Source organism: Panicum virgatum, chromosome 7N (assembly GCF_016808335.1).
Source record: "Panicum virgatum strain AP13 chromosome 7N, P.virgatum_v5, whole genome shotgun sequence".
Taxonomy (NCBI): domain Eukaryota; kingdom Viridiplantae; phylum Streptophyta; class Magnoliopsida; order Poales; family Poaceae; genus Panicum; species Panicum virgatum.
Genome location: NC_053151.1, coordinates 21,005,174 through 21,024,014, shown reverse-complemented (window position 1 = coordinate 21,024,014; position 18,841 = coordinate 21,005,174). Strand labels below are relative to the sequence as shown.

At 52.1% G+C, this 18,841-nt stretch overlaps 1 protein-coding gene across 1 annotated transcript in view; it reads right to left on the bottom strand.

The window, feature by feature from the left end:
- Window positions 1-15,194, bottom strand: part of LOC120683537 (protein TRANSPARENT TESTA 9-like) — a 28,080-nt gene extending 12,886 nt beyond the window's left edge. The window contains exons 1-10 of the mRNA XM_039965619.1: window positions 14,818-15,194; window positions 13,328-13,379; window positions 13,168-13,244; window positions 12,964-13,097; window positions 12,777-12,873; window positions 12,635-12,692; window positions 11,665-11,773; window positions 11,457-11,580; window positions 11,193-11,379; window positions 10,785-11,095 (exon numbers count right to left, since the gene is read on the bottom strand). Of these exons, the coding sequence (XP_039821553.1) occupies window positions 10,785-11,095; window positions 11,193-11,379; window positions 11,457-11,580; window positions 11,665-11,773; window positions 12,635-12,692; window positions 12,777-12,873; window positions 12,964-13,097; window positions 13,168-13,244; window positions 13,328-13,379; window positions 14,818-15,032 (1,364 nt within the window). The 5' untranslated portion in view covers window positions 15,033-15,194. The remainder of the gene's footprint in view (window positions 1-10,784; window positions 11,096-11,192; window positions 11,380-11,456; window positions 11,581-11,664; window positions 11,774-12,634; window positions 12,693-12,776; window positions 12,874-12,963; window positions 13,098-13,167; window positions 13,245-13,327; window positions 13,380-14,817) is intronic.
- Window positions 15,195-18,841: the final 3,647 nt, after the last annotated feature.

The window sequence follows — 18,841 nt, the reverse complement described above, 5'->3', positions numbered from 1 at the left end:
TGGCAGAGTTGCATGCGCCCGTCAGTCGCGCCGCTCTGGTTTAATGTGATAATATCAGCACAGTTTATGTCTTCCAACCCTGTCCAGCGTCAACGCACCAAGCATGTGGAAATTGATCTTCACTTCGTTCGGGAGCGTGTTGCCACTGGAGCTGTTCGTGTTACACATGTTCCTACCAACTCTCAGTACACCGATATCTTCACCAAGGGCTTGCCATCGTCGGTCTTTGCTGATTTTCGGTCCAGTCTCAACGTCCAGGCTGCCGACGTTTCGACTGCGGGGGGGTGTTAGACAAATAGATTGTCTGTCTTGCGTGTACTGGGCCTGGGCTGTGTCACTCCTAGGCCCATGGGCGGCTCATCCGAGCCTGCTAGATGATAGGGAGGGCAATCTCGTGGGATCCTGTTTCTATAAACCCTAACCGAGATTGCCCTATATATGTACACCATTGTATACCCTAATCATCAATCAATATACGCAATTATCATTGCCTTCATCCTCGACTTCACCATGGCCGCCAACCAGACAGCACAGGAACTTTGGGTCGCCATCTCCAACCACTTCCAGACAAACAAAGCTCCTCGTGCCATCTTCTTGAGTCATGCGTTCCACGCAATAACTCAAGGGGATATGTCCGTCCACGAGTATGCCCAAGCCCTCAAGAAGGCCGCTGATGCTCTTCGCGACGTCGACAAGCCTGTTGCCGATTCTGAGATGGTTCTCGCCCTTCTCGCTGGGGCTGACTCTCGCTACAGCACCACTGGAGAGATCATCGCAGGAGACGCGACCATGACCTTTTCCAGGGCTGTAGATCGGCTTGCCCTCCAGGAGCTTCACCTAGCAAATCAGTCAAAGGTGGCTGCCTCCTCCGCCATGATCGCCTCCTCCTCGTCTGGATGCGGCTCCTCCTGCCAATCTGCATCATCTTCGACCTCCGCCACGCAGCAGCAGCAACGCCCACCTTAGCAGCAGCAGCGCCCACCTCAGCAGCAGCAGCGCCCACCTCAGCAGGGCCAGCAGCAGCAGCGCCCACCTCAGCAGGGTCAGCAGCAGCAGCGTCACAGGAGGGGCAGACGCTCCAACGGCGGCCAGCAGCAGCAGCAGTCGCCTCGCACACCTAACCCTAGCGGTCCTTGGGTCTGCATCAACCCATGGGCGGCTTTCCAGGGTGCGCAAGGCAGCGGCAATGGCGCACAATTCCAGCGCGACGGTCAAGGCATTCTGGGCGCCCCTCCTCAGGCTCACGCGGCGATCACCTCCCCTCAGGCGCCAACTCAGTCCTCTTCGTGGGATCAGGCTGGCCTGATCGCTGCTCTCCAGCAGATGGCGCTCGAAGGCAATGCATGGGTGATGGATACTGGAGCTTCTACTCATATGCACTCCTCGGAAGGTATACTTCTCTCTCGCCTCCCAGCTGCTTCCTCTTCGATTACCGTAGGCAATGGTGCACATATCCCTATCACGTCCCGAGGTTCTTCCGTTCTAGCCACAGATACGTCTAGATTCATTCTGAACAACGTGCTTATCGTTCCATCCATAATTCGCAACTTACTTTCAGTTCGCCAATTCACTCACGATAACCGTTGTTCCATTGAGTTTGACGCCTCTGGTTTTTCTGTTAAGGACATCCGGACGGGACGAGTGATCCTTCGCTGCGATAGTACCGGCGACCTCTACACCATCCCATCAGTCGCCCCCGCAGCCGCAAAAGCCATGCTTGCCGCCTCTTCGTCATTGTGGCATCGTCGCCTTGGTCATCCTGGTCCAGCAGTCTTAGCTACTTTAAAACAGAACAATTTAGTTTCATGTAATAAAGTAGATCGCTCGCTTTGTCATGCATGTCAGCTTGGCAAGCACGCGCGTCTTCCGTTTGCTACTTCTACTTCACAAACTACTTCACCTTTTGAGATAGTTCACTGTGATGTCTGGACCTCGCCGGTTGCTAGTATTTCTGGTTGTTCCTACTACTTGGTTTTGTTGGATGATTTTTTGCACTATTGTTGGGCGTTCCCTCTTAAGCACAAATCCGATGTACATCAGCATATCGTTGATTTTATTACTTATGCTCGCACTCAGTTCGGCCTTCCCGTCAAGTGCTTTCAAGCCGATAATGGGACTGAGTTTGTTAACCACGCCATGCACACCACCCTCCGCGCCAATGGTGTTGTCTTTCACCTCTCATGCCCTTATACCTCTCCACAGAATGGCAAGGCCGAACGCATCCTTCGAACTCTTAACAATTTAGTGCAAACCCTCCTCATCCATGCCTCTATGCCGCCCAAGTATTGGGCTGAGGCGCTAGCAGCAGCCACTTATCTGCTTAACCGGCGCCCCTCCTCCATTAGTAACGCGATTCCCTATTTTCGCCTATATAACGCTTATCCCTCTTATGATCACTTACGTGTCTTTGGTTGCTTGTGTTATCCTAACCTACAGGCCACCTCTTCACACAAGCTCGCTCCACGCTCGACCGCATGTGTCTTTTTGGGATATCCGCCTGATCATAAGGGTTATCGCTGTTTTGATCTTACAACGCGTCGCATCATTATATCTAGACACGTTGTGTTTGATGAGTCCACCTTTCCCTTCGCTCGTGAGACTCATCCACCCACCACCAGCTCCTTTGATTTCTTACTCGGTCGCGACTTGGATATTGCACCTTTGTTTACTAATCATGCAGCTGGTGGCTCTCCTACGGCTGCTCCGTCTTCCATAGACGTTGAGCAACCGTGCTCGGCACCTGGTGGGAGCGGTGTTCAACCCCCACTAGGGCCCTCGGCGTCTTCATCTCCGGGCGGGTGTGGTTTCGTGCCCCCGTCCGGTCCTTCGGCGTCTTCTTCTACGGGCGGGACGGATTCTAGCCCACTTCCTGCGCCAGCAGTAGCAGCTGATCCACCTGCGCCTCCTGGAGCGCCTGGTGCTACTTCTGGTGCGCCTGCTGGTGCTTCTTCTGGGGTGCCTGGAGCGTCTGGTGCTGCTGCTCCTGCTCCTGGAGCGCCTCCTGGTAGTGCTGTGCCTAGCGGGCGCTTCGATCAAGTCTACACTCGCCGCCCGACTACTACTACATATGTTCCTGGACGCTTCGGTCGAGTGTACAGCCGCCGACCAGCTGCTGCTACGGTGCCCTCTTCGCCGCCTGGTCGCCCTCTACGCGAGCTCCCTCTACCGCAGCTGCAGGGCCACTACCTTGGCCCTCTTCCGGCACGGACTTCAAAAGCTCCCCCTAGAGAGCTTCCTCCACTTGAGCCTCCTCGACGTCCGATGAGTGGTTCTCTTCCACCGCCGGTCCTTCGCCGCATTACTCGACTCTAGTCTGGTACAATTCAGCCAGTTAATTACAAGAATTGTTCTGCTGATCATGTTGTTGCTTCTCCCGTTCCGGCCAATTATCGCAGTGCACTTGCGGATCCTAATTGGCGAGCAGCTATGGCAGATGAGTTTCAGGCTCTGGTTGATAATGGTACTTGGCGCCTTGTTCCTCGGCCTCCTAGAGCTAATGTGGTAACTGGCAAGTGGATTTTCAAGCATAAGTTTCATTCAGATGGTTCTCTTGTACGTCATAAAGCTAGATGGGTTGTCTGTGGATTTTCTCAGCAGCATGGCATAGATTATGATGAGACTTTCAGTCCTGTGGTCAAGCCTGCCACCATTCGTATTGTTCTTAGCCTTGCTGTATCTCGTCATTGGCCTATTCGTCAGCTCGATGTGAAGAATGCATTTCTGCATGGACATCTTGATGAGACAGTGTACTGCTAGCAGCCTCCTGGTTTTGCTGATCCTTCACATCCAGATTATGTTTGTCTTCTGCAGAAGTCGCTTTATGGGTTGAAGCAGGACTCCTCGGGCATGGTACCAGCGATTCGCTACATATATTCGTCAGTTGGGGTTTGTTCCGTCAGTCTCCGACACTTCCTTGTTTGTTTACAAGGATGGCGCCAGCACTGCTTACATGCTTCTCTATGTCGATGACATTGTTCTCACTGCTTCGTCGACAGATTTGCTTCTCTCACTTATTGGTCGCCTTCATGCAGAGTTTGCTATGACTGATTTAGGTGATCTACATCACTTTCTGGGGATTTCTGTCACCCGTACTTCAGAGGGTTTATTCTTGTCCCAGCGATAGTACGCCTCGGATCTGCTACAGCGCGCCGGTATGAGCGAGTGCCACTCTACCTTGACGCCAGTTGATAGCAAGTCCAAGCTGTCTGCTACAGATGGTCCTCCGGTTGCGGATCCTTCATAGTACAGGAGTATTGTTGGTGCACTGCAGTATTTCACTTTCACTCGTCCTGATTTGGCTTATGCTGTTCAGCAAGTCTGCTTGTTTATGCATGATCCGAGGGAACCACATCTTGCACTCGTCAAGCGGATTTTGTGTTATGTCAAGGGCACTCTGGACGGTGGTCTTTCTTTGGGAGTTGGCTCTGTCGACACACCGCATATTCTGATGCTGATTGGGCTGGATGTCCTTGTAGGAGAGAATAATGCTTGTATTCCTCCAACCCTAGAAGGGTGGGTATATATAATACCTATACATGGGCCTCTAGATGGGCCTCTATACACATGGGCTCAATATACTCCAACACCCCCCCCCCCCCCCCGCAGTCTGAACTACCGGCGCAGCGGTGTTCAAGACTGGACAACAAGAAAGCTAACACCACACCCCCCGCAGTCTGAACTACCGACGCAGCAGTGTTCAAGACTGAACAAGAAGAGAATACAAATAGAGTACAAAGGGCAAATACCCCCCCCCCCCCCCCGCAGCCACAACTAGCCACCGGCTACGTTGAGGCTGGATCGAAACTCTAGGAAGGTCGAGGAGGGCAGCCCCTTGGTGAAGATGTCAGCAAACTGGGAGGTAGTCGGGACATGGAGTACCCGAACATCGCCGATTGCGACTCTGTCGCACACAAAGTGTAGGTCGATCTCCACGTGCTTCGTCCGCTGATACTGGACGGGGTTGGTGGAGAGATACACGGCGCTGACGTTGTCGCAATAGACGAGCGTGCTCTTGGCGAGCGGGCTGTGGAGCTCCGCCAAGAGCTGTCGTAGCCAGGACGCCTCCGCTACGCCGTTAGCGACAGCCCGGTACTCCGCCTCGGCACTGGAGCGGGAGACAACCGGCTGCCGCTTGGACGACCAGGAGACCAGGTTGCCGCCAAGGAAGACGGCGTAGCCGGAAGTGGAGCGACGAGTGTCCGGGCAGCCAGCCCAGTCAGCGTCGGTGTAGACCACCAGCTCAGCAGAGTACGAGTGGTGAAGCACCAGGCCGAGGTCCATAGTGCCCCGGACGTAGCGGAGGAGACGCTTCAGCGCAGCAAGGTGTGACTCCCGGGGATCATGCATATGGAGACAGACCTGCTGGACAGCGTAGGTGAGGTCCGGCCTGGTGAAGGTGAGGTACTGCAAAGCACCAGCCAGACTCCGATAGGCAGTAGGATCAGCCACCGGATCACCAAAATCAGCGGACAGATTCGCCTGAGTGTCGACAGGAGTGGAACAGGGCTTGCAATCAGTCATCCCAGCCCGCTCTAGGATATCGATTGCGTACTGCCGCTGGTGCAGGAGAAGACCAGACGGGCGAGGCTCAACAGTGACGCCCAAGAAGTGGTGGAGCTGACCGAGATCCTTCATAGCAAACTCCTGCTGCAGAGAAGAGATGACACTCTAAAGCAACCGCTGACTAGAGGCTGTGAGCACAATGTCATCAACGTAGAGCAGCAGATAGGAAGTCTCATCCCCACGGCGGTAGACGAAGAGAGACGTGTCAGACTTGGCCTCGGTGAACCCCAATGTCAGCAAGAACGTGGCGAACCGAGAGTACCAAGCCCGAGGAGCCTGCTTCAGTCCATAGAGAGACTTGTTGAGCCGGCAGACCATATCCGGACGACTCGAATCCACAAATCCCGCTGGCTGAGAGCAGTAGACAGTCTCTGACAGAGTGCCGTGAAGAAACGCTTCACGTCCAGTTGGTGCACAGGCCAAGAGCGCGAGAGCGCAAGCGAGAGGACCGTGCGCACCGTGGCGGGCTTCACGACTGGGCTAAAGGTCTCATCATAGTCCACACCAGGCCGCTGAGTGAACCCCCGGAGAACCCAGCGAGCCTTGTAGCGCTCCAGTGTGCCATCAGCCCGACGCTTATGCGTCCAGATCCACTTTCCAGTGACCACATTGCAACCAGACGGACGCGGCACGAGGTCCCACGTCTGGTTGGCAAGAAGAGCCGCGTACTCCTCTTCCATCGCGCAACGCCAGTGAGGATCCGCCAAGGCGTCGCGGACAGAGGAGGGTACCGGAGAGACCCGTGGTTCTCCCTCGGTGGCGGAGAGAGTCGCGGCCTGAGACGCCATCCGCCGAGTCACCATGGGATGGATATGCCGAGGATCCCGATGGATGACTGGCGGGTGGTATACCTTCGGCTCGGCTTGAGAGGGAGCCGGAGGAGGCGGCGGCGGCGACGGCTCCGGCGTCGGCGTCGCAGGAGCCTCCGGAGCAGGAGGTGGCGCCAGTGTCGGTGCCGAACGACGCCGGTACACCTGCGGTGTCGGGGTCGGCGCCAAGCGACGCCGGTACACCCGCACCGGCTGAGCGTACCGCGCAGGTGCAGGTGAAGGCACCGGAGCCGCGCGTGGCGCAGCGGGAGACACTGGGTCCGCGCGCGGCGCGACCGCGGGCGCTGGGGCCACGCTCGGCGCAGCAGGGATCACCGGAAACGGTGCCGGCGTACCGGGAAAACCTGCTGGAAAAGGACAGACAGATAACGGTGTCTGAACCACCGGGTCAGTCGGAAACAGAGACTCCAGCTCGGGGTCAGGAGAAGGTGTAGAGGAGGTAGAATAGGGGAAATCCGACTCGTCAAAGACGACGTGTCGGGAGATCAGAACACGGCGAGAGGTGAGATCAAAGCATCGGTACCCCTTGTGGTCAGGGGAGTACCCGAGGAACACACAACGAGTGGAGCGGGGCGCCAGCTTGTGAGAAGCGGTGGCGGAGGTATTAGGGTAACACGCACACCCGAAGACCCGAAGGTGGTCGTAGCGAGGAGGGGTACCGAAGAGCGTGGTGTGGAGTGGGAGTGGAAGCAGAAGATGCAGTGGACGGAAGGCGGTTGAGCAGGTAGGTGGCGGTGTGAAGGCTCTCAGCCCAGAAGCGCGGGACAAGAGAAGCCTGGATCAGAAGGGTGCGCACGACGTCGTTCGTCGTGCGAATCATCCGCTCAGCCTTGCCGTTCTGAGGAGAGGTATACGGACAAGACATACGCAGCTAAACACCCCGAGACAGGAAGAAGGAACGGGAGGTGGAGTTGTCAAACTCCCGCCCGTTGTCACACTGGACAGCCTTAACGGTGAGGCCGAACTGAGTGGACACCCAGGCAAAGAAGTGGAGGAGGGTGGGGAAGGTCTCAGACTTGGCGCGCAAAGAAAACGTCCAAGAGTAGTGCGAGAAGTCGTCGACCACCACCAGATAGTACTTATAACCAGAAAGGCTAAGTACAGGAGAGGTCCACAGGTCACAGTGAACAAGGTCAAATGCATGTGTCGCATGCGAAGAAGAAGAGGAAAAAGGGAGCCGAACATGACGACCGAGCTGGCACGCATGGCAGAGGGGCTCAGCAGGAGCCCTAGTACCAGGAACATTCGGTACTACGACTGAGCTGAGCCAGAACGTCGCGGCCAGGGTGACCAAGACGGCGGTGCCAAGTGGTGGAAGACGGCGTCGTGGCAAAAGCGGCAGACCAAGACGGCCAGGGCGAAGAAGAAGAGAGTGGTGCAGCGGAAGAAGGAAGGCGAAGGGTGTAAAGGGGCCCCGTGCTGTCACACCGGAGTAGCGGACGCCGGGAGGCCGAATCTTTTACATTGAGGCCAGAAGAATCAAACTCGATGGACAAGAATTGTCAGCTGTAAACTGACGAATGGAAAGAAGGTTATAAACCATCTGAGGAGCAACAAGGACATTGGGAAGACGAAAGGAGCCAGGAGTAGAACCAACGGCGGTGACAGGAAGGCAAGACCCGTCACCAACCATGATGGAAGAAGGACAAGAGGGGTGTGGGGGTCGGACAAAAGAGAGGATACCGGCATGTGGGGTGGTGTGGAAGGAGGCACCCGAGTCGGCGATCCACTCGGTGCAGACCGGCGGCGTCCGCCCCATGGCACTGAAGAACTGCGCCAGTGCGGCCTGGTCCCACCCCCCAGGTCAGGTCGGCTGCTGGCTGGGTGCAGCGAGCAGTGTCCAGAACGGCGCGAACAGAGAAGCAGCAGCGACGAGCATCGCCGCCGGCTGGGGCCGAGGACGAGGGCCCGCGACGAGCATGGCCGCCGGCTGGGGCCGAGGACGAGGGCCCGCGACGGCCTGGACCGGCGCGGCGGGCGCGACAGGCTGCGCAGCGGCGAGAGGCAGCAGCCCGCGCGGGGTCCCTGGGCGCGGCGGCCTGCGCGGCGTGCGCGGCGGCGGCCACAAAGGCGGCGGCGGCGGCCAGGTCTGCGGGCGTGACGGCCGGAGCCTCCGCGGCGGGCGCGATGGCGGCCTGTGCGGCGGGCGCCCGCGAGGCCTGCGCGGCGGGCGCGACGACCTGCGCGGCGTGCGCGGCGGCGAGGGAGGCAGCAGCTTCGGCGGCGCGGCCCGCGCCCTAGAGTGGAGGCGCCTGGGCGGCTGCCTGGAACAGGGGAGGGGTGCCCGCGCCGGAGGCCCACGCGCCCAAAGGAAGGGCCCGGCGCCGACGGCAGTAGGGGCTGCAGCGGCAAGCAGGCAGGGGCGGTGGCGGCGCGCATGAGGGTTGGGTGCGACGGCCGCGACGCGGCGGCGCGCGGCTGCAGGAGCGGCCGCTGGCACTTCGCGGGCCACCAGCAGCATAGGAGGCGCGGAGGCTCCCTGGAGCCACGGCCATGGCCGCGCCGGGACCGGGTGGCGACGCCAGGAGGAGGGGCGGCGGGGGCAGGGGCGGCGGCAAGTGCGGCATGTGACTGGGCTTGCGGCGTCCGCGCTGCACCAGGGGCGGTGGCGGCGGCGGCCAGGACGCCCGTGCGCGGCGTCGGCGGTGGTGGCGCAGCCAGGCCCACGCCCGGATCCGCGCTGAGGGCTGCGGCAAGGCGGCGGCGGCGGCGTCCTGGGGCGTCGGATTCACGGCCCCGGGCGGCGGCGGCGCGCGGAGGCAAGGACCTCCCTGGCCAGCGCCCCGGCAACCCAGGGCACCCAAGGCAGTCGAATCGGCGCCCTGGGCGGCAGGATCGGCGGCGGCGGTGGCGGCTGCCAGGCTCGCGCCCGGATCCGTGCCCAGGGCAGGCGGATCCGGCGCCTCCAAGGCCGGCGGCGGGAGGAGTGGGTTGGGGAGGGTCTCGACGACGGCGAGGGCCGCGGCGGGAAGCCAGGGCGCCGCAGGCCAAGCAGCGGCAGGTGACCAGGGCGCCGCGGGCCTCGCACCCAGAGCAGAGGAGATCGGCGGCCGGTAGCAGAGGAGAGGGGAGGTAGGGAAGGAGGAGAGGGGAGGGGGCGCATGCGGCCGGCCGGCCATGGCGCCGGCGGCGGGTGGGCCCGGCGGCGGCTGCTAGAGGGAGGGAGGGAGAGGGAAGAGATGGCTAGATACCATGTAGGAGAGAATAATGCTTGTATTCCTCCAACCCTAGAAGGGTGGGTATATATAATACTTATACATGGGCCTCTAGATGGGCCTCTATACACATGGGCTCAATATACTCCAACAGTCCTGATTCCCGACAATCCACCTTAGGCTACTGTGCTTATCTTGGAGATAATCCGGTGTCTTGGTCATCTAAACGCCAGACTACAGTTTCTTGTTCCAATGCTGAGGCTGAGTACCGGGCAGTGGCACACGTTGTTGCTGAGTGTTGTTGGCTCCGACAGTTGCTTCAGGAGCTTCATGTTCCCCTCGCCAAAGCTACCGTTGTTTATTGCGACAACGTTAGTGCTGTATATATGACTGCTAATCCCGTCCATCATCGTCGCACAAAGCACATTGAGATTGATATTCATTTTGTTCGCGAGAAGGTGGCTTTAGGAGAGATTCAGGTCTTGCATGTCCCGTCTTCTCATCAGTATGCTGACATCATGACTAAAGGACTTCCTGTCCAGTTGTACACTGATTTTAGGACTAGTCTTGGTCTTCGTTTAGCTCCGCCTACGACTACAGGCAGGTATTAGAGATATATTGTTGTATTTCCTTGTATTGAGTTTACTTGTACTCCAAGCCATACGGCAATATATAATAGAGGTCACCCCTCCTCCTTTGGGTGTGTGGTGTTTCCCAATTCTCTACACTGTAAGGCAGAGGTGAGAGGATCTACCATCACTACCAGTCTACCACCACAAAACTATATCTTCAAGTAACCTATATTCAACGAAAGAGTCATTGTACTGGTCTTGACGACTACCCAAAAAAATGTTTGTCAATGAGGGAAAGTTATTTATAAGAAACGAAAGAGTCACTGTACTGGTCTTGACTACCCAAAAAAATTTTGTCAATGAGGGAAAGTTATTTATAAGAAATAAAGACATGCACTGGCTATTTGACAACTACATGATAAGTCTGACATAAACAAGCAAACTGCACTTTAGAGCTATGACATCTTTGGATATGTTATATAGTCCCAACAGACCAAGAAATGACAACCAATATGTTACTATGTAAAGCTCAAAATATAAAAAACGTGCATATTGTTATCTTACATATCGCATCAATCCTCTACCGTTCAACAAATAAGTATAAATATGAAATGCTGTTGATGAACTTGCATAACAGAAGCATGTATTCAGCTACAGTGACATACCTTGGTGTGTTGCCTTGGCAACAATCACTTGGCAGTGAATGATTGGGCAAGTGTTTCCAACTAACAGCAGACAAAGAAGTCGGCTTGTCTTCATTTGCTTGCTCAACAGCAGAGGCACTGCTGCACTGCTCCTCAGATATGCAATGATCATGCTCAGAGGTATAGCCATTAGGTGCCCCTTGCTTTCTATCAGAGCAGTTAGGTTGATGAAAAAGAGCAGCAGCGACAGTACTTGCCATGTCCTTGTTCTTAAAAATGTGGAGAATACAACAAAGCAAATACATGGAAGTAGTAACACTTATGTCCAAATCCTAGAGGAAAAACATTGAAGATAACAAATTATAAGAAATAAGAAGTCGAGGCACAATAACATGAGGTAATATGAAAAATATTTCTCAGCACACTTACTGTGCTTTGCCTCTGCAATGATGGGAGTAAGAGCCGAAATACCAAAACTTGCAAGATGTTTTCAGTGATAAACCTTTCAAGATCAGGAATACCAGACGACATAACATCACTGAAATAATACAGTGTGTCTTCAATTTGCACAATTGCATCTTCAATCGAGGACAATGGGAGAGAAGAATTTGCATTTCTGAAATAACAAAAATAAACAAGCATAAAAAATATAATTTTAAAACGCAAACTATTCTAGTTAGGACACAAAGTTACCGCGAGGAACGCGCAACCAACTTATCCAGGTCAATGCACTGCTTCTGGAAATGCTGAACTATGTCTGAAAAATAATCTGATAGCGGCACACGGGAAACGAATCTGTTAACAGATTCGTCTCCAACTGAAAACAAAGGATTGTCTAGTAAGCAACAGTAAATACAGGGCACGAGCATCAATAATGGAGACCAAGGGCTTACCAACTTACCATGATAGACATTGAGTGTCAAGGTCTGTATAGCAACTCGAATCATGCTATCCTCGTGAAAAGCAAACTTTAAGGCCTCAACGTAAAGAGGAAAGGAAGTGACTTCATCCTGCATTCAACACAGAGGAAGCTAGTAAACAAGTGATTTGCACTAACGAACCTCTAAAGCTCAACTAGTCCAAACTTTTGAAGGGCAAACAAATGCATAATGCAATCAGAATAGCCAGGTGAGACAATAACTCAACATATTCAGAAAATAAGCTTATATATTTCAATTGTGGATGACACGGCCCATAGCTAAAGAGGGTAAGCACTGATCCTAAACCCTGCCCACGGCACTCTCATGAAATTAAACAATGGTAATAGGAACTTATCCCTTAAGGCCCTGTTTGATTGAGCTGCAGCTTTTGAGCTTTTCTGAAAAGCTGCTGCTGGCTTTTTGGCTCTGAAAATGCAACACTAGCTTTTAGAAGATGTGTTTAGCTTTCTGAGCTCAAAAAGCTATGGAAAACTTGTAAAACTGAGCTTTCCAGATTTCCATATAAACTTAGCTTTTCTGGGCTTCCAGCTTTCCAGAAGCTGCACTAGAAGTTCGCTGTTTGTTTGAGCTTCTGACTTTTCATGCTGAGAAGCCGCCAGGAAACTCAAACAAACAGGCCCTAAGAAACAAGCCACGGCTGACATGTTTGCCTTGAAAGTAAAGGAATGCTGGACCACGAGATTGCTGGCCCCAACGAAATATTTTTCTTTGGGTAATCCAATTTAATACAGCTGCACTCCACCTGAGGACTCGAACTATTGGAGATAGAAAATTTGAAGTGTGGCACTTATTCTACACATAAACCAAATCAGGAAGTAGGGAATAGAACAAAATAGAGATCTAGTTCAGTCATCCAAACAAAAGAGGAAAGGAACAAGGCATAGAGTATCTTTGCCTGTCCAAAAGAGCAGGAGGAAAACAGATATGTACATTTTTTGTCTTCACAAGCAAAGAAATTGTATTCTTGTTCAACTTCCCACTTATCGCCCTTCATAAAACATTAAAAGGTAAGCTGATGCACAATAATAATTAGTGCTTAAAGATAAATGTTGTATAGGCCAGGATTACAAACCGTAGAAAAGATATGTAGTATGATAGCATCTCATCAATTCGAAAATCAAATGGGTATGTAATCAAGAAGTTGATGTGCTCATTGCTAAAAATATAGTCTGCAGAAGAAATAATCAATGCTCATTAGATCCTTCAACTATCTACATGGCAACAATTGGATGGATACTGCAATATACAGGAAAACTTACAAATTGAATGTTCATTTCTTAGATTTTGGATCATGATACCCATTGTCTGTAGCAACTGGAGTGACACTCTCGACAGCTTCGAGATTCTTAATATACGAGCAAATTCACCCATGATCTGTTTCTCCATAAAATATCTGAAAGAGAAATCATGAATAAATAGGTCCAAAGCTAGTTTTCTACAATATTTGATTGTTTAACACTTACTCAAAAAATGAAGGATCATGCTGGTCACCATATATCATAAGTTCCGCGATCGACCTCAATGCTTCAATCACAAAATCCTTTATAACAAACATCAGGGTCAAAGGTCAACTGTAAAGTCTAACTGAATCTCAAAAACATCAGTATGGTCAGTTAAACCTACCTTATTAGTTTCATTGACAACATATATCTTTTGTAGCTGATCTGTTAGATACCTGCATAAAGAGAGCTGTATTAGCACAAAATATGAAGACATTGAGATTCTTACACATAACAAGAATACATAATCAAGTTGCAAGGATTTTTTTTTACATCATCACATTGAGGAGAAAACAGTAGACAGGTAATCCGATCTTTGATTTTTGAAAATGTTGAAATTGACCACAACACCATAGGATCTATTGACATTTGTGGCAGTTGATTGTCTTCTTTGATAAACAATTTCATCATTGGCTTAGATGCAATAAAAAAAAGCACAAACCGAAAGATAAGATGAATACACAAAACTAAGGTTCCATTGGTCTAACAAGCATATAAAAGGGTCATTAGCTAACAGAAGAAAAAAGAATTGTTTTATGTGCTATGTAGAAACTACAGTTGCTGATTAACATAAAACTGCACACAAACTGGATTTTTTTTTTGTGCCAGGTAAAGACAATTATACAGATTAAAAGTACACAAAATATCGATGCACTTCTTACACATTTGATTTTTTTTTTATTCCGTCCATTTGAAAAGTTCTGTAACTTAACTTAGGAATCATGTTCAAATAATAAGAATTTGTGAATTTTTTAACAAAAAGCTGGAAACCATTGCAATATTTCTACTCCTACCCATACACTCATGAAGTGAATGAATTTAAGTGATTATAGCATGTAATTTAATAGGGCGTGTGTAGTCATTTATCATCAATTTGTTTCTTACACTGAAATCCTCCTTTGTGCGAATGACGGTTACTAGACAAATTACAATTTGAGAAAGAGGAAGTTTACTGTGAGTCTGTGACTACCCCTTTCTATCTCCAATTTCCATGGCATTTCTAACATTTGGACCTCCTCAAATTTCCCCTACCACTTTGATAATGGCAATTGGCCGATAGCCAAATAAAACAGTACAAGAAGTAGGAAAGATTCTTACATGAAACAGAAAGTGGAAAGCACGATCTTTCAAATCCATTTCAGAAAGTTTCCAGATTATGTCTACTAGTCAAGTATCCTGCAGTTTTTTGTTCTTACCAGAAATCATATGGACAAGAAGAAAGGGTTTACCAGTTCTCATGACTCTTCATTGATTAAGCTAGCACAATTACAAATCGGTCTAGTAATACATTGACATGCATCGTGTACCAGTGTCTTATAGCACTAAAGCAAGGGAGTAATAATTGCTAAGAACCAGCGAGTCTTTGACTATGTAAGAACCTTGCTTATCTATATTATGCTATCGCGCTCGAAATTAACAAGCGGTTAGCTCCAAAGCTCCCCGTTCCCGCCGGTCCCAACCCAATCAGATTCGGAAACAAACAGAGACCGGACAATGGAGCAATTCCCTCCCTAGCGCCCTCGCGGATCTACACGCGGCGCCTTGCGGAAACCTAACTCGACCATGTCGGCCGCCGGGGGGACTAGGCGGGGGACGGGGGGAGTACGGACTCACCGGAGCTCCTCGAGGGAGAAGCGGTTCCTGGTGCGCCAGAAGAGCCACATGCCGGCGAATTCGCTCCGCCCCGCCGCGTCGTCGGCGAGGGCGCGGGGCCCGCCGAGCTCGGACCCGGGCTCGGGAGCGCAGGATGGGGAGCGCGCGGAGGCGTATCCCTCAAGACCGTGCGCGGGCCACCACGCTGCCGCCGCCGGAGGGGGAGCGCATCGCATCCGCGGCGGCGGCGATCGCCGGTGGCCGGGCAGTGGGGGGATCGGGTGGCGGGCGGGCAGGAGTCGCTTTTTTGCCTTTTCGCTTCTCCTTTTTATTTTTCCCCTTTTTTTTCTTTCTTCCTCCTCCTCGCCTTCTTCTTCGCCTCGCTGTTGGGTTTCGCACTTCCGCTATCCTTTTCGGCGCCCGGGCCTGGTTGCTTCGTTCGGTCGTCACGTCACTTGCCGAGCTGGAGCAACTGCAATGGAGGCAATCCGGGGAACGAGATCCTCTAAAGTCGAGCGAATCGACTTGCCTCTGCGGTCGCTCCATTTGAGCCATCCGATGTGAATCGAACGACCACTGGCTTCTGCGCGTCTTTTTCCTCCACAAGCTGGACATCGGCCCAACAATTTCTGGCCCAACAACGCACAAGCAAGGAGAAAGCAGCAGAGGCGCAGCTCGCGGCGGCCGGCGGCGCTGCTCCATGTCGCCAGCCATGGACTTAGCGTGCTAGAGGTAGGGGCGGACCCCGCCTCCCGCCCCGGCCTCCTCCTCCTCCTCCACCGCCGCGCCGGTGCTGGCGTTGACACCAACGCGCCGAGACGAGAATGGTTCGAGCTGCGGCGGCGGCCTCGTGTACGTCTACGACCTGCCCACGGCCTTCAACGCGGACCTTCTGGAGATTTGCGACGCGCTGGCGCCCATGTACTCGCTGTGACCCTACCTCGCCAACGACGGGCTCGGTCTCCCGGCGAGCGGGACCAACCTGTCGTTGCTCCTGCCACGGGAGCTGCTCTGGTCGTGCCGTCGTGGTATGCGTCCGACTAGTTCGCGCTGGAGCACATCGTGCATCGCCGCCTGCTCTCGCACCGCTGCCGCACCACCGACCCGGCGCGCGCCGCGGCGTTCTTCGTGCCCTTCTACGCGGGCATCGCGGTGGGCCGTCACCTCTGGGCGGCCAACGCCACCGGCGCCGACAGGGACCGGGACTGCGTCGCGCTGCTCGCCTAGCTGCACGAGCAGCCGTGGTACCGGCGGTAGCACGGCTGGGACCACTTCCTCGCGCTGGGTCGCATCACGTGGCACTTCCGCCGCGTGACGGACGACCAGGGCTAGGGCGGCAGCTTCCTCACCATGCCCGGTGTGAGCATGTCGCCGGCCATGGACTTGACGAGCTACCGGGCAATAGCATATCAGCCGCTACCAAACTATTGCTCTTCCTCCATGTCGTGCTGGTGGCACCCATCGTGGAGCTCGTTGGCCGCCGGCATCCAATCGAGGAGCCCGTTGGCTACGTCGAAGGCTCTCGCTCCAGCTCGGCGCACGTCTCGCGTGGGCCAGCGGTGGCGACGACCGCCTGGTGCTGCGTGTGCGCCGCCATGACCGCACCCGCGTCCTCTCCAGCACGCTGAGGCTATGGCCGGCGACATGGAGCAGCGCCGCTGGCCGCCGCGAGCTGCGCCTCTTCGCTAACACGGGCGGCGGCCGGCGGTTGCTTTCTCCTTGCTTGTGCGTTGTTGGGCCAGAAATTGTTGGGCCTACGTCCAGCTTGTGGAGGAAAAATACGCACGGAAGCCGCTGGTCGTTCGATTCGCAGCGGATGGCTCAGATGAAGCGACCGCAGAGACAAGTCGGTTCGCTCGACTTTAGAGGATCCCGTTCCCAATCCGGAGGCTGCGTTTTCCCTTTCGGCTCCGGCTACCGGTTTGGGTTCGGCTAGGGTATATAGTGGTGCTGTTGATGGCAACCGGCTTCTATAATATACCATGTCATTGCTGAGCTGGCTGGAAATTAGGTTAGTTTAATTTTAACAAAAATTCAAAAGGTAGCTGTGGATGCTTCTAGTGTTATATTTGGCAAATATAATGCGCCAACTCACTCTAGAATAGTAATCTTTTTTGAAATTGTCAAAGTTTATATTAAACCTTAAGATTCAAGGTGGTGGTATGTGAAAACATAAAGGTTCGACAAGAATACAATTTATATTAAGGACACAAGTTTAACTGGCCGTCTATAGAACTATAGAACTAATCGTCCGCATAGAACATGGAAACTGATAGCCAAAATGCAAGCTCAATCTTATTTTTTCTTTACATTTCAAATTACAATGTATTTTAGTTCTAGTAGGCCATAGTGAATGGGCAGCAAAATTTATATGCAAACTTTATACAAATAAACTTATAGAAACGATAATTTATAATAAAGTCTATATAATGAAATATATATAGAAAAATACAAACTTTGTATATAAAGTTAGGAAAAAAATATTTTTCCAGAGGTAAATTTGGGTAAAATGTTTGGAAAAAATATATGAAAAAAATTATATAATATAAAAAAAAAGAAAAAATCATCATACCACCTGCACACTATCACCAATTCCCTTCAATGGTCATATATCCGGTCCATAGTATATCTGAGATTGGGCCGCCCGAAGAATCGACCCAGAAAATGCACAGACCTATTTATTTTGACCCAACTAGGAATTCATGTTAGGCCGCAATTTTAGCCCGCGGGCAGGGCGGATGACCCGACATTATATAAAAACCCCCCTTATATGCAGCTCATAGAATTTTAGAGGCCTAGCCGAACACATAAGTTGTTGTTTCTAATTCTAATTTCCACTCCACCCTTCCCTCCCCACCCTACTCCCACTCCCACTCCCACTCCTGCAGCCTCATCCTTGGCCACCATCTAAATGCCCCTCACGTCTCCTACTCTTCTCTACTGGAGCACCGGTAGCTAGGTCGCAGCCAGATGGCGCACGCGTGGCATGGTGTGGCGACGGGCGCCTGGCGGCCGAGCGCAGCCAGGCGTGGTGATGGGAGAGGGGGCGGAGGGGGCTAGCGTGGCCAGGCACGGCAATGGGTCAGCCCGCGGACCGTGCATTGGGTGGGCATGGGCCAAGATTTTTGGTCTGAAGCTCAAGTCAAGTTGGGCGCGAGCTAATAGAAATGAACATCGGGTTTCTGTTGATCCGGCCCGCCCGACCTATGATCAGGCCTAGTCCCTAGTCCAGCTTTGTCTTTAGCAATATCCAAGGTTCTTGTGGTATAGCATAGTTTACAAAAAGCATGTGTCACCTCCAACATCTTGCAAACAACAACTCTTGTTAGCTTGGATTGTTTAGTGTATCTCTCTAGATGGTAATATTAGGTGAGGTTTGCATACTCTCCAATTATGGCAAAGTTTGAATTGATTTAGAGCAATCCAACAATAAAAGGTCAAGTGAATGAACACATTAGAGCATTGTTTTCACATGGCAATGGAAATAGAATAGTATAAACTCCTAGCGAATAGCTTTTAGAGCATTTCCAGCAGTTCCCCAATAATCCTTTCCCAATAACTGGTATTGGGAGATGTCCCAATAGCAGCTTTAGGATTATTGGGGGAGTTGCTTTTGCAGTCTCCCAATATTCTTGTCTCAATACAACAACATATTGTGAGAGTATGATTTCTCCCTTTATTTGAGGGGAGATGTGATGAAATATAGGGACATCCCAATAGTTATTGGAGAAAGGGAGATGTATTGGGAAACTGCTGGAGCACGTTCTTTTTCTATTAGTAGAAGATTATTGGGAATTGGAGGACTGCTGGAGATGCTCTTAACACCGTTGGGTCATCAGAGGTCGATGAAATCATACTATTCGTAATAACAGTTTTGAGCTATATTTGATAGACATGCAAACATGGTTGTTAAATCTTATAAAAATATATTTTATAATTTCAAACAATTCACTTTGTTTGTTTGATTCTCTGAATAAAATGTTTATAAACTATTTTAATTAGTTTAATCCATGAGGTTTTTATTTTATTTTTTCTCCCCAAACAA